The sequence below is a fragment of the Mus caroli genome, chromosome 15 (genome assembly GCF_900094665.2).
Source record: "Mus caroli chromosome 15, CAROLI_EIJ_v1.1, whole genome shotgun sequence".
Classification (NCBI taxonomy): domain Eukaryota; kingdom Metazoa; phylum Chordata; class Mammalia; order Rodentia; family Muridae; genus Mus; species Mus caroli.
Window position 1 is genome coordinate 83,482,806 of NC_034584.1, and position 15,356 is coordinate 83,498,161.

Sequence of the window (15,356 nt, forward strand, 5' to 3'; positions counted from 1 at the left end):
TCTCTCTCTCTCTCTCTCTCTCTCTCTCTCTCTCTCTCTCTCTCTCTCTCTCTCTTAAATCCCCGAGCCTCCCTCTCCTCTTGCTGGCAGACTCCACACAGTTCCTGCCTGCTCCAGATTAATGCCTTTGACGTGGTCTTTGCCATGCCTGCCTCACCCCCAGAAGCCTTGCACCCTCACATCTACAGGCGGCTTCCCTGACTGTTGGGGTCTCTGCTCAGCTCTTCTTTCTGATGAGGCTGTTGCTATCCCTAGACTCATACTTTGACGTCCCCCTTTTCCAGCTTGCTTTTCTCCTGTTAGCTGGCGTTTTGTATTTATTGCTTGTTGATTCCACGTCTCAGAATGGCTTATTAACCCCTTAAAGGCGGAGACTTTGCTCTGTTCTAAAATAAACAGTGCCTGGTCGGTAAATGACTGTTGAAGTAAAAAGTAAGAAGTGCTATGCTATAGCAAGAGAGGGTGAAGGAGGGGGAAGAGATGCTGAGGAATGAAATTGAAAACTGTGGTGGCGCCATCTTGAGGCCGTCTGCAGTACTGCAAGTGCTGCCAGAGGAGCCATTCTGAAGCTTTAAGGGTCTCGTTGTAGATTTGAACCTTCTTCAGGGAATCTACAAGGCTAAGTGAGATTCAGCAAGAGGTATGTCCTGGCCAGGTCCACAGTGTTCACGAAGGACGTTGAGATCAAAGGACAGATATGTATATAGTCCTGTGGAATACAGTCAGGGCAGGGGACTGAACACTTTATAACCGTTTTTCTTCTTTCCTTGAATTTGTGTTGTTGTGAGGAAATCGGCGGACACCTTGGGATGCTTTCTTCCTGGTGCACTCATAGGCTGGTAGCACAGCACACGCATGTGCGTGAGCTCAACCCCTGTGTACACAAACACGTGTTTGTTACTAGATCCTGGGCTCACGGACGGAGAGCAGACATGGCTCTCGTTTGACACACATAAGCACCAATCCAGCATTTATACCTGACTGTGAAGCACACATTCATGTACTCTCATCTCTAAGGCTTGCAGACGGGACCATCCTGGCCTTGTATGGTGTCTAGATGCATGCTAAGTAAGGAAAGATGAGCACCATTGGTTTCCCCTTGGCTCTAACTCCCAGAGGCCAGAATTCTATGTATGGTTATCTGAGCTCTACTCCCTTAGGACTTTAGGGACTTTAGGCCCCTGGGTCTTAGGATTTGCCCCCACCCCCATCCCCACCCACATCTAGGCCCAGAGAGTGTGGGGGCAGAGACTGATCAGCGCAGTTGGGGGAAATTCAGCTAGGTGGAGGGGGTCACGGACTGTTTCTTAGCCTTTGATGCTCCCCGCAGAAACCAGAGAGGACCGGACGAAGCGTCTTTTCCGCCACTACACCGTGGGTTCCTATGACAGCCTCACTTCACACAGGTACTGGCAGGGGTGTGGAACCGCAGGGACAGTAGCAGGGCCTAGGGTGTCCAGTGAAAGGGGGAAGTCAGGGTATGGGGAGTGGGTGGCTAGCTTCCTCTGCCTTTGTCATTCTGAGTGGTCTGGTGCATATGGGACCCTGTGGGTTCAGCCTGACTGCCAGGCTCCCTGCGGACCTCCCCTCGCTCAACCCTGCTTTCCTTTGCCAGCGATTATGTCATCGATGATAAGGTGGCTATCCTGCAGAAAAGGGACCATGAGGGGTTTGGCTTTGTTCTCCGGGGAGCCAAAGGTAAAGGGTGTGAATTTGGGGGGTATCGCATTTCTGTCAATATCTTCTGTGGCCTGCCTCTGCCCCTTTTCCCCTTTTAAAGTCCTCCACTTCCCCCCCCCACCCCCCCACCGTGGTTACATGTCTTGGTTTGGAACATACTGGGGTACAAGGCAGCGGATCCCTCTCCTTTTAGCTTTTCATTTCCTGGTGGGGATCTCTGCTCTTGGTGAAACAGAGATCTTTTTGGAGGGTAAATGCGGGAGTTCACAGAGGGATGTACAGTCGTTTGGATATCCCTACCTGCTGCCTCTCCCACCCCATTGCTATGCCTTAGTAGTCAGGTGGCTTCTTGGGACTTCCCGACATGATCTATGCTTGTGAATGCCTTTTTATCTTGCTCTCCCTGCAGCAGAGACCCCCATTGAGGAGTTTACACCCACACCTGCCTTCCCTGCGCTCCAATACCTTGAGTCTGTAGATGTGGAAGGTGTGGCCTGGAGGGCTGGGCTTCGAACTGGGGACTTCCTCATTGAGGTGAGGCCCGTCCCAACCCTGTCCATCAGGAGGGGGACAGCACTACTAACTGCCACCTGAAGAGGGGACAGCTGGCCTCTGACCACCTAGCTGCTTGTCTATCCCAGGTGAACGGAGTGAATGTTGTGAAGGTCGGACACAAGCAAGTGGTGGGTCTCATTCGTCAGGGTGGCAACCGCCTGGTCATGAAGGTTGTGTCTGTGACCAGGAAACCCGAGGAGGATGGTGCTCGGCGCAGAGGTGAGGGTTCTGATGGCTGGGCTTTCCGACCTTTGACTTCAAGCCCACATTCCTCTTCCATCTCTGATCCTACACAGCTGACATCACATTGCTGCCTGAGATTAGATAAAATGCCCTTCTTTGCTGCACAGGTCCTTGGTGTTAGATGCCTGACCTCTGACTAGGCCTCTGATCCCTGATCCTAGATTACCCCCCCTTAGTTCCCTCTCCCCTTCTCCTGTGAATCCCCCCCCAGCCCTGGTGTGACTGAGCCCTCCTTTCCGACGCCAGCAGCTGCCTGGAGGCCGGGTTGTCATGGCAACTGTGAGGTTGACGCTGCTGCTGCTGCTGCTTATTGTGCAGGGAAGGGGGAGGCGGCACCTGAGGGAAGAGGAAAAGCGTCTTCTCCCCGCGCCGACGCCAAAGACGCGGCACCGCCTGGGCCTAAGAGGCTTTGCCGCCGGCCCAGCCCAGGTGTGCCGCCTGCCGGGCCACACTTTGGTCTTACAAAGAGCAGTGGTACCTGGGTCTGGGTGCTTTAGGCGGCAGAAGGTAGCCTGGCAGGAGATCTACCCAGCCCCCATGGGTGGTGCCCACTCACTGGGGCCTTGGAGCCCGCAGGGTGGATCCTCAGAGCAGAACCAGCCAGCATCCTAGCCTTTGCTGGTGCTTTTATTACCATTTGAGGCCTTGGTCCTGGGAGTCTGAAGAGCCCTAGGGGCACAACTGCCCTGGCTCCACTGCTCCCTGAGTGCCTCACGCCATGAAGAAGTTTGCTTCTAGCCGCAGCCTGAACAAGATCTTGGCACAGTGTGACTCCTCTTCCAGAGAGTACGAGGAGGTCCAGGCAGTGGAGCGCAAGTGGCATTTGCACCTGGCCACTCCGCGCCGCCTGCTGCTGGACCGGAGGGCCAAGGCCTCCCTCTTCTTTGCAGCCCCACCACCCCCAAAGAGGGCTCCCAGCACCACGCTGACCCTGCGGTCCAAGTCCATGACGGCTGAGCTCGAGGAACTTGGTGAGCATTTCGGGTGGGTGGACGGACGGTGGGTGAGTGGCCAAAGTGGGGGTGGCTGCAGGTAGCATGGAAGGGCGGTGGGACTGAACTGGGGGCTCAGACAGAAGGTAGAAAAGATGGGTTTGGAGACAGATTGGCAGTTAGGGGTGGGACTGGAGTGATGGGGAAAAGTGGGTACCTTGGGTGAGGAGTGTGACAGCAAGGGAGGAGATGAGGACTCGGCAGCATGAGGAGCCGGAGTTGGTCAGGGACAAGGGGGACAGATGGCTGGGGAACAAGGTCTGGCCCTGTAGCATGCCCGCATGCATGCACATGCATGTGTGTGTGAGAGCTGTCCTCGGTTCTGTGCTTTTCCACTAAGACTTTGCATTTCAATTTAGCTGGCAGAGAGCAGTGGTAGAGCAACCTAGAGTCTGCTCCTGGATCTGCCTGGCACGAGCCGGGTCACCTTTGTGCTTATTTTTCTCGGTTGGTACCTGCTCACTTATCTGCCGAGTGAGTCTACTGACCCAGTAGAGGTATCTGTGAGCACCCCTAACACGGTGAGGGGATGGGGCCTTGTGAACTGCAGGAGGTGGACAAAAAAGTATGTTAGCCTTTAATGGATACCCCATCCTGACCTAGGGCAGCTGCCAGCTTTTATTATGGCCATATGCATAACACATATCTCGTATGCATGCGCACATGTAGGACAGTTTCCAGCCTTGTTATAGGCATGTCTCATGTACATGACTATGATGCTTTGACATGTATAGAAGTGTCCAGCCTCATCATGGGACGTGTCCCATGTACATGAGCCGCACATCTTGACAAATATATGTTACCAGCCTTGTCGTGGGCACACGTCCCATATGTGTGACATATTTTGACACGTATGCCAGTTAACCTTGTCATGGGCATGTCTCATATTCACAGCCATGTCCTGATATGTGACATTTGCCAGCCTCGTCATAGGTATGTCCTACATGCATGATCACATCTTGACACATAGGACTGTTATTAGTCTCATCACAGGCATGTGCAGATATATGTGATTTTATTGTCATTGTGGGCATGTGCTAATGTGTTTGACTGTTAAGAGCCTTATTGTGGGTGCATCGTAACTGTCAACAGTCCCGTGGTGGGTATATTCCAATATGTGTGACAGATTGAAACACTCTTTGCTTTTGTGGATTGAGCCTAGTCAAATTCCCAGACTGTTTTCTGGCTTTTGTCCTAAAAGGAAACCCGTATCCTGGCTCTCAGGACTATCCCTATCTTTTGCTTATGGACTCAGTGTTGACCGTGTCCTGGCCATAGGCTGAGTTGCTACATTCCAGGCAGTTGGCCTTGACTGAAGTTTGGTTTGGTTTGGAAAACAGTTACCAAGATAGAAGGGGCTGACGTGAGCAGGATTTTCTACGATAAACCTCTGAATAAAATAAAAATTACAGATAGTGTAGAGGAGGAGGAATCCTGTGGTTTCAGAAATAAAGCAGGAAACCAAAGCCAAAGGAATAGGAACTGGGCACTTCCAGTTCCTGATGGCGGTTCTCAAGGGCAGTGCTGTGGTCTGAAGCCCCTGTGAGGCTTGAAGAGGTGCTATGGACTTGGAAAAGCCAGAAGCAACCATAAAATCTGGGATTAGCATAAAAAAACCAGGAGGGGCCGGAGTGATGGGTCGGCACTCAAGAGCGCTCGTTGCTCTTGAAGAGGACCCAGGTTTGGTTCCCAGCACCCACATAGTGGGTCTCTACCATCCAACCCTTCTCACCTCTGAGGCACCAGGCATGAACATGGTTACGCATACATACATGCAGACAGAAACACTCAAAATAATCTAAAAAAAATTTTTTTTTTGAAAAGGACTGGAGATAAAGAGCATGAGGGCAAAGTAAAAGGTCTCAGTTATATAAAGGCAGGAAACATCACAGAATTAGTGAAATTTGCAGGACAGTGCGAACAACAGCAGCAAGGAAGTTTGTGATGGTCCTTAACTTATTGAAACAAACAAACAAGAAAGCTACACACAGAAGAGTCTGTGGCTTGGAGACACAGAATCCAGGACTTACTAAAAAAAAAAAAAAAAGCAAAGCCGTAGCAGTGATCGAGGAGATCAGCCTGAGAACACCCAGAATCAGCGTAGGAAGCTGATGAGGTGACCATGAAGGACCAGTTAGGGGACCTGAGGACAAACACGGAGACCTCAGCATCTACTTGATAGGAATTCCAGAGGAAATGAATAGAAAGGCTAAGAATCTCCCAAAAGCAAACAGATATTATGAGACTCCTTTCTGAAGAAGTATGTCACAAGTAAATTATGATCTGTCAGGGCAGAAATTTAAAATGCCACCAACAAGCAGAAAGATGTTTAAAAATACCAGCGCCGGTAGAGGGAGTCAGCGGCTCAGAGTGAGCGATGACTTTAGGCTTCTTCAGCAGTGATAGAGACAGAAGATGATTAAAGTTATCCTAGCCAAACTGGCTGACTAGAGAGAGCAGAGACACCCACAGACTTCAGGCTCTAGGGTCTAATCTAACCCAGGTCAGTTATAGAGATCAGACCTGTGGCATAAATGGATAAACCAATATGGTACACAGCTGGGTTTGACTGGACCTTGGTGCACAGTCCTGGAGTCTTGCTAGAAGCTGCTCTAATACCAGGTCAGAAGGGCCCTTCTTACTTCCTACTAGGAGGTGATATTCATCCTGAACTCTGAACTCCAGGACCCTAGAGGCTTGCTGTGGGAATGGAAGAGCTCTGACGGCCTATGGCTTTTGCCTGTAGAAATGGGAGCAGAAGAGTTGAATCTTTTCCTCTGCTCCAGAACTACAACTGTAGTTGTAACTACAGTTACAGATCTTGCTGGAACCAGAGGTATCATGGTATTTCTGAGTAGAGGCTAGAAGGGGTCTGGGAACAGCTCAGCTGGAGCCTCTGCCTATACTTCTGCGCCCAGGATCATAGCTATTGAAACTGAACCAGGTTCTAAATGGGCCTGTATTTAGAGAAAAGCTACCCTGACACAAAGAAACTCTCTTGGGAGGTGACCTGGTCCTTCTGGGAATGTCTGATTGGAGGAAGGCAGACCAGCGTAGCGTTCTCCAAATCGCCGAGCATCCCATAATCCACTGTCTTGTTCTTTTTCGTTCGTTTGTTTGAGACAGGGTGACTCTGTAGTGCTAGGCAGCTCTTGAACTGCCTGTACTTTTTGAGTTCTAGGATTGCAGGCATGCTCTATCATGCCTGGATTTGTTTGTGTTTTTGAAAGGTAGAAATAAGACATGTTGAGTCACCACTGTTATCAACATGCCTATCCTGCCAGTCACTGGCAGTCTCTTTAGGAGCCATGTTTGTCAAAGAGATAGCCTGAGCACTTGGGCAGAAGAAGCCAGTGTGTGGTGAGGGGGAAGTGGGTGCAGGGGTTGAGGCTCATGCTGTGGAGAGGAGGAGGCAGGGCAAGGTAGGAGGAAGAAGAGAGTTGAGTTCCTCAGAACTAATGGAGTGAGCAGAGGCTGGTCCAAATTAAATTAATTAAGTAAAATGGAAGCGGTGGTGTCTGGCACAAATCATTGGGAGCACTCTGTGGTGTGGCACATACTTATTGCTCAGGAGGTTGAGGCAGGAGGATTGCTGTGAGTTCCAGGCCTGTCTGGATTACAGAGTGTGAGTTCAAGGTCAGTTTGGACCACATCTCATATTAAGAAGGGTTGTTCATAAGAGGTGGGGGGAGGGTGTGGGGAAGAAGCACAGATCACCCTGTCTCCATTCTTCTTCTTGTCTGGGGCTCCCTTACCAACTATGCCTATGGTCAGCTTGAGTCAGGGACATGGGTTAGCAGCGACCCACATCAGGGACCTAGTGTGGGCAAGCTGTCCCTGTTCATTTATTTAGGTGAAATTAAGACTTCCCCCAATTCCTGGGTCTTTTCTTTTGTGATAAGAGGTCAGCCTAGGTCCCTGCCACTGCCTTGGTGTGGAGAAGATTTCTTTACCAAATACTGCTTGCCATTACACACCTGCTTTGGGATATGGAGGTGTGTGTCCGTAGGGCGGCCCTTGCCCAGCCTCTTCAAAGGCCCTGGGTTCCATATCTGCAGTACTGCAAAAACAAAACCCAACCCCCCCCCCCAAATCCCAGTGCGGAGTATTCAAAGGTGACCACCGTGGTGAATAGTGGACCTGAACCTTTGTTTTTGTAGTTCTGTCTTTGTTCTGAACAGACATCTGGCTGCTTCAAGTACAGTTTAATTGTGCACATGTGTGTGCGTGTGCATGCTTGTGAGTATTTGTGTGTACACGGCGTGTCTTCCTGCTTTTGCTTGTCCTTTTCTAGAGGTTTAGCGCATCCGTAGGCTTGTTCTGCTGGTCTCAGAAGGACGTACAGATGGGGACAGGCCTGCGGGACCTGGTTGTTGGGGAGGTGGGGGAATGGGGAACAGGATCCAGACATCATTGTGCAGCATGGCCCAGGGGCCGTGAAGTCTTCCTCTAAACTCCCTTTGCTCTGTTTCCCAATTCTAAGCTTCCATTCGGAGAAGAAAAGGGGGTAAGTCCGCTGCTGTGATTCTAGGCCTGGCTTGCCTGTCCCTACTGAGGGGTGCTGGTGTGTGATGGTCTGGAGTCTGGCATACTTATCTCTCTCCAGCTTGGGAATCTGGTAGAGTCATGGTAAAGGAGTTCCCAGGGGTATCCCTGAGAGTTATAGGGAGCACAACCATAGTCCTTGTGGGTTTAGGTGAGCTGGGGGTGTAACCTCCGAAGATAGTGTGGTGGGGAGAAGGAGAGAGAACTCACGGCGGAGGGCCCCTGCAAGTGTCAAGACCTAGAGTTGGGGAGGGGATGGCCTCTGGGGGGTCAGGCTGTGGAGTTTGGAGGAGTGAGGTGCTTGGGCTGTGTTGGGATGGGAGTGACAGGGTGTTCAGCTCTGCTCTGTGCTGTATCTTTTATCTCCTCCTTGCCCTAAGCCAGTTTCCTGCTGGTGAGTTGTAGCCCAGAGCAGAGCTGCTTTGGGTAGGAGTTTGAATCTGGTGGCTCTGGAAAAGGAGCTGGACTCTCCTGCTCCGAACCCCCACCCCACCCCTGGGCTGTTGAGTTCACCATCTCTTCTTCAGGTTCCACCCCTGTGTCCTCTGAGGCCCTTTGTCATATGATTTGTGTGTCCAGCATGGCTGCAGGGAACACAGTGTCTGTGTGGGGTCAGAGACACCAGGGCTGGGGCTGGGTACTGAGGTCCAGTATCTGGGGAAGTCTTACCTGGCTTCCGATGTCGCCTCTGCCTCATGAATGGATGTGAGTCAGGCTCAGATATGGCCAAAGCCTAGGCTGTGTGGATTTGTGCATCCAGCATCCCTCTTCCTCTTACTTCTGATGTCCTGGACTCTGCCTGGGTAGAGGGAACATCTCTGGCTCACGGCATGTGGCCAGTAGGCTCCCTCTAATCTCTTCTTGTTAAGATCTGTATCCTAACTCTGTAACAGTCGGGCTCCCAGGATGCTAGGCTGTGGTCATGCACTTCTTCCAGATGTGGGAGAAATGGCTGATTTGTCACTTCCACCGACCCTTCTTTTCATCCCTGCTTGGGTTCCCAACACACTCTGCCCTGCACCCAAGATGAAGTGGGCATGGAAAGCTGATGGGAATGCCTACACTTGGTTCCTAAAGGATTTTATTTAATTTTTAAATATCTAAAATCACTTAGGATTATTTTTTTTTTCTAATTCTGTAGTGGACTTATGTTGGGGGAAAAAAGTTCAACTTTTCATATGTAATTTCAGTTTTTCTAGGTTTTAAATTCTTCCTCTGGGAAGTAATTCTGACTTGGCCACAGCACTATTGCACCAGAACCCTAAACGGTTGCTTTGCTAGACGTTGTGTGTAAACTGCTCCGATCTCTGGGATCTGTTAGGTTTCTTAGAGACACACAGTCTCTTAAGTCCATGGCTCAGGTGACTGTGCCTTGGTAGGAAATATCACTGTGTCATGGACTGCCCTTTCTCCTTCTGTCTTTACTTCTGTCTTTACTTCTGGACTGGATGGCAGTAAGGGTCTGTGATCTGGGGTGATGCTCTGTTGGCGACATTTTGTGCTTGGGAAACAGGAGAGCAATGATAGGGTATTGAGGTGGACAGTGGTAGCCATGGAAAACTTGGCACATACTGCATAGCACCAAGGGCTTGGCCAGGGTGGTGGTCTTACCTGTTCAAAAGGAAGTGATTCATTTCATTGCAAAGACATATGAGAAGACCTTTTGCATCTGTCTCTGCATTGTTACCTGGTGGTACTGAAAGCCATGCTTGGACCCTACCAATTTCTCTACAGTGGGAACTTGTTTTGCTGGCTAAGTCCTGTATTGTCCAGTCCTCCAGTAGGGCAGAACATTCTCTTTCTGAGGAACCCCTGAATCATTGGTGAAGATAAGTTAAATGTCCTGGCTGTGTCCTCAGCATCTGCAGTGGTCTGCATTGGCCAGTGTGGTCTGCATTGGCCAGTGTGGGCTGTAGTGGCCAGTATGGGCTGCATTGGCCAGTGTGGGCTGCATTGGCCAGTGTGGGCTGCATTGGCTAGCATGGCTGTGGGCTTCTTTGTGCTAATTTCCCCTAGACCTATATGACATAGACACTGCTCATGACTATTTTACTAGATGAAGGCACTGGTTCTCAGGGGTATACATCTAAACAGAGTCAGTGTACAAGTCTCAATACACTATACAATAAGATAGCCTCGGGAGTGAGTTAACTTCTACACAACAACTGTTCAGTTAGAGATAGTAGGTGCTGGTGAGCAACTGCAGTTTGGGTTTGAAAAGAGTATGTCCTGGCTGACCATAGACGTTCTTCAGCGGTGGTCCTTGGAGAATGGAAGGGTGTTTAGGACAAATGTCCCCCAATAGTAGACACAGCCTTCAAGAATTGAATATGTTCCCCCTGGTAAGAACACACTCAGGGCAACCGGAATCTTCTGCGGTACAAGCTTTATTGCTTACCCCATCAGGAGCCAGTGGAGAAGAGAGCCAGAGAGAGAGAGAGAGATGGCGGAGCCCCCTCCCTTTTATGGAGGACTGTCCTCCGCCTCAGACGTGTCACTCCCTGATTGGCTGCAGCCTATCAGCCAGAGTTGTCATCACGGGAAAGGCAGAGCACATGGGGTGGGAAACTACCCCAGCGCATGTGCAGATGGTTTGTTTATTACTTAGAACACAGGTGTCAGTGCCATCTTATAATGGCGAATGTGAGGACGGCTCCTTACAGGTGCTGGTGAGCAACTGCAGTTTGGGTTTGAAAAGAGTATGTCCTGGTTGACCATAGACGTTCTTCAGCGGTGGTCCTTGGAGAATGGAAGGGTGTTTAGGACAAATGTCCCCCAATAGTAGACACAGCCTTCAAGAATTGAATATGGTCTGGGGACGGGTGGAGCCTGAGGCTTCTGAGGGAGAGGAAGAGGAAGAGGAAGGCACTGCCCAACCTATAGAGCACGCCGGTGCCCTGACCCCAGGTGTACTCTGAGCAAGAGTAATAGAACCATATCTCGGACAGCCTTCAGACACTTTAAAGGTCTCTGAAACCCTTTCCCCCCCGCTGAAATGGGTTTCCCTTGTAGTTCAGTCTGATCTCAAACATTCTGATCTCAAACATGTCATCTGGCCTCAGCCTCTCAAAGAATGGGATTACAGGATTTCTTTTCCTTCTGCCATGAGAAAACACAGTGAAATGACATGCTCAAGGAGGGAAGAGCTTACTTATATTTGGCTCTCAGTTCGAAGGCTTTTCCATCTCTAAATCGGGAAGAAGAGGGTGGTCAACATTCGGTGTTTTGTTTGTTCGGTTTTTTTTTTTTTTTTTTTTTTGAGCAGTTGTGAAGGAATGAGAGCTAAGGAGTTTAGGGTGGGCCTTCCCATATCAATCACCATCATCATGATAATCCCTCACAGGTGTGTCTGGAGGCTGGTCTCCTAGGTGACTGAATTCTAGGTCAAGTCGACAACAGTAACTGTCATACAAGGTGTGCTGCCACACTGAACTCTGTACATTTTTTTTTGATAAGCCAAAGTAGCATTTTTTTTCTTCCTCTCTTTTGAGGTGAGTGTGTGGTGTACCTATGTGCACGGATGTGCGTGCACCTGTACAGGCACGTGTGTAGGCCAGAGGTCTGCCTGCCGAGTGTCTTCCTCAGCCATTCTCCATCTTACCCTTTGAGACAGGCTCTTTCACTGCATCCACGGCTTGCCGTGTGAACTAGACTGTCTGGCCAGGGAGTCCCTAGGATCTGTGTGTTACAGACATATACGACCACGCTCAGCTTTTTATGTGGGTGTTGGGAGTCTGAACTCCGGACTTCATGATTGCGCAGTAGGTACTTTACTCACAGAGCCACCGCCACAGCCCCCGGAGTCCCATTTTAAAACCAGTAACTTTAATAAAAAAGTAAACCCGACTCCACAAAGGTTTTTATTTTATAGCGGATGTGACAAGAATATGCCTGAGGCCGCCTGGCTCCTCTCAGCCAAGCCCTTCTTAGGCATCAGCCTTAAATAGCTCTGAAGTCTGAGGAGTTTGAGTAGGCTTTTGGAGAGGAGAGTCCTTTCCACACTTTCCATACCTCCCATTCCATCGGAGCTGCCTTTCTGCATGGGTAAGAAGGAAGGAAGGAAGGGACTGTAGCTTCTTGGATCTGAGTACTGAGGCCATCTTAGATTTCCAGCCTGAGTTTTTTTTCTTAGGAAATAGCTCCCCTCTGCCAGGCCAGCCCTTGGTTATTATCTTATTTACCCACTCAGAATATCTTGCTTGAATGTTAGTGTCTGTCCCTGGGGCAGTGGTCCTACTAGGAGGAGCTGACCATGGCAGAGTGGTGGAGGATAGACCATGTGCTGAGAAAAGGCACTGGGTGAGATGAGACCGAGGGGAATTGATCTAAGTGGTCTGCCACCAGTCTGATCCCCCTGTGGTTATCTCTGTGGTCATTGCAGGTGACTTGCAGTGTGTCTGGAGGTTGGTCTCCTAGGTGGTTGAATTCTTTTTTTTTTTTTAATTAAAATATTGACTTACCTTATTTTTTAACTTTTAAAAAAAGATTTATTCATTTGTTTTATGTATACGAGTAACCTGTATAGCTGTACAGGTGGTTGTGAGCCACCATGTAGTTGCTGGGACTTGAACTCAGGACCTTCTGAAGAACAGTCAGTGCTCTTAACCGCTGAGCCATCTCTCCAGCCCGGTGATTGAATTCTATGTCGAGTTGATAACAGTAACCATCAGACATGGTGTGATGCCACACTGAACTCTGTACATCTTTTTTTTTTTTTTTTTTTTGATAAGCAAAAGTATCCTCTCCCCACCACCCCCAGCTTTTGGATTTTAGAGACAGGGTTTCTCTGTGTAGCCCTGGCTGTCCTGGAACTCACTCTGTAGACCAGGCTGACCTCGAACTCAGAAATCCTCCTGTCTCCCAAGTGCTGGGATTAAAGACGTGTGCCACCACTGCCCGGCGCTCTCTCTCTCTCTCTCTCTCTCTCTCTCTCTCTCTCTCTCTCTCTCTCTTGAGGGGAGTGTGTGGCGTGTGTAAGTATGTGACTTGCAGTGACCACAGAGGTACCCAGGGTCTTCTTAAGGATAGAGTTTGGCTGGTGAAGGAACTGGAACCTGGGGTCTGCAGAGTGTAGATGGGATGTCAGATCTAGGTCTCAGGCAGTGAGAGGCCTAGGGGTGGTGGGTAGGGCTCATTGGCTCCTGTTAGTGCCATGATGCCGGCATAGGTGGGTGTGGCAGTCCTGCGGCTGAGGCGACATCTCTTTGGTTGTGCAGAGAAGTTGGATGAGATCCTGGCAGTTGCCGCGGAGCCGACACTGAGGCCGGACATTGCAGATGCTGACTCGAGGGCGGCCACTGTCAAGCAGCGGCCCACCAGCCGGAGGATCACCCCTGCCGAGATCAGCGTAAGCCAGCCTTGGGCCAGGGCTCTGGGATGGTCAGGTCCGGGCCTGGGGATCAGAGGGTCATGCGCCTCTCTTCTGAGGTAAGAGTTCTTTATCTGGATCCTTTCTCCAGAGGAGGTGGAACTCTCATGGCCTCTCTGGGAGAAATTTGGGACCACGTTAGCCTGTAGGGTGGCCGTAGTTCAGTTCGCTTCTGTGGTTGTAGCTTTTCGTGCTTCTGTCCTTAGTCAGAGTCTGTGTTACTCTAACACAGAGGAGGGACCACAGCTTTGCTGAGCCCATGGGACAGCATGGCCCCTATTCAGATGGCATCTGCATCCCACCCGGCACCCCTGGATTCTTTCTCCCTCTCTGCTCAGACTATGCCCAGGGTCTGAATTTTCTATCGTGTGTTCATTTCACTACCCATAACACTGCAGACCCCAACTGAACATGGGCACTGGTGCCTTTGGGGTGTCTGGTGTATGGGGTGTCTGGTCTAGCCTAGAATGGGTGGGGCTGGATGGAAAACTGGGTGCTCCAGTGCCCTGGAACTTCCATGTTCCTCCCTGACCCCACAGTCATTGTTTGAGCGCCAGGGCCTCCCAGGCCCAGAGAAGCTGCCGGGCTCTCTGCGGAAGGGGATTCCACGGACCAAATCTGTAGGTACGGCTGGGCTGAGGGACTGCTTGGGGTTAGGGATGGCTGGGTTGGGGTGGGTAGATTCAGGGTTGGAGGACCCCATCTCTCTCTGCAAAAGTTCAAGGATGCCACTTATGGATCAGAGTTTATGGATCGGAGTTTGCTCTTCCACCCAGAGATGTGCCGTGGGAAGACACCTTTGGAATTCTTTTCCCGTCTGCCGCTCCCCATCCCCGGCCACCCTTTTAGTCCTTCTCTTCCTGTCTGTCATTTCTGCCATGCACAGGTGACAGCTGTTACCAGCACAGCCTTCTCCTGTCCTGTCAGCCAGAGCACAGGTCCAGTTTCCCAACCTAAAATTGACTCTTCTCCTTGAGCCTACCCCATCTCTCCAGGTAGCATCCTCTCCAGGTCCCTTAGTGGTCGGACCCAAAAGGTCACCCGTAATTGCTCTCTCTTGTCGCCATATGCTTATGAATTTGAAGCAGCTGGGTCTCTCCGAAGCCAGATTGAAGCTGCTCCCACTAGGGTCAGCAGTAGCCTCGGGGCATCCCCCCTGGCCGGCACCATCCGCTTTCCTTCCACTGACCTCAGTTGACATTCGTGGCTTTGTTCCCTCCTCTGTGAAACTCCTAGGACTGTGGGAGTGAGTTTCTTGCTCTCCCCTCCTTTCTCACTGCATTTGTTCAGCATATCCAAAGAGTAGGTCAACTCAAAGCTGTGTCCTCAGGCTCCCTTCCTTCTGTCCATCCTTCTGTCTATCCTTCTGTGGAGCTTCCTTAGTCCCTGCCCGCCATCACACTCCAAACATGGCCGTGTCTTCTCCTAATCCCAGGCCAGGGTCCTTAACAAGCCCTGCTGTCTGCACGGTCCTCAGGTATCTAGTCTCTTTGACCCACACATCCGTCCACACCTGTTCTTATACCCCCTGCCACACTCACCGTCTGTGCCACATCAGCGTAAACTCCTGTTCAGGCCAATTACAGGCTAGACACGAGCTGCTTATATGCACGCTGGCTCATTTAATACCTACGGCAACCATGTGGGGGTGGGAAATCATTTATTTTATAGGGGAGTTAAAAATGGCTTGCCCCAAAGTCACATAGCTGCCCTGCCTATACCTCATTAAGAATGGATACATGCTTAAGCCAAACAGCTATCCGAGTGTGCCTGTTACCCATTCTGGGACTCCTGCTTACTATAAGCTGGCCCTAGGCTGGATCTGGGTCTCAGTTGGAAAATGACATGTCTAGAGTTAGGTCAGTCCAACAGTTTATAATGTGGGTGTCAAGGTTCACATATAAATGGAGAGTGACTGCGGAGATGCAGACACACAGAAACATCAGCATTTATACTTAGAATAACAGGGCGAG

The 15,356-nt window shown here is 50.5% G+C and overlaps 1 protein-coding gene across 2 annotated transcripts in view; it reads left to right on the forward strand.

Annotated features, from left to right (window-relative positions):
• The window catches only part of Shank3 (SH3 and multiple ankyrin repeat domains 3), a 60,383-nt gene that overhangs the window by 30,216 nt on the left and 14,811 nt on the right, over positions 1–15,356 (forward strand). The window contains exons 13-20 of one of the 2 annotated variants that reach the window (XM_021183555.2): positions 1,331–1,406; positions 1,616–1,698; positions 2,090–2,214; positions 2,322–2,454; positions 3,369–3,449; positions 7,954–7,977; positions 13,232–13,362; positions 13,923–14,007. In XM_021183555.2, the coding sequence (XP_021039214.1) occupies positions 1,331–1,406; positions 1,616–1,698; positions 2,090–2,214; positions 2,322–2,454; positions 3,369–3,449; positions 7,954–7,977; positions 13,232–13,362; positions 13,923–14,007 (738 nt within the window). The remainder of the gene's footprint in view (positions 1–1,330; positions 1,407–1,615; positions 1,699–2,089; positions 2,215–2,321; positions 2,455–3,368; positions 3,450–7,953; positions 7,978–13,231; positions 13,363–13,922; positions 14,008–15,356) is intronic. The other variant, XM_029469607.1, reaches the window with a different exon arrangement.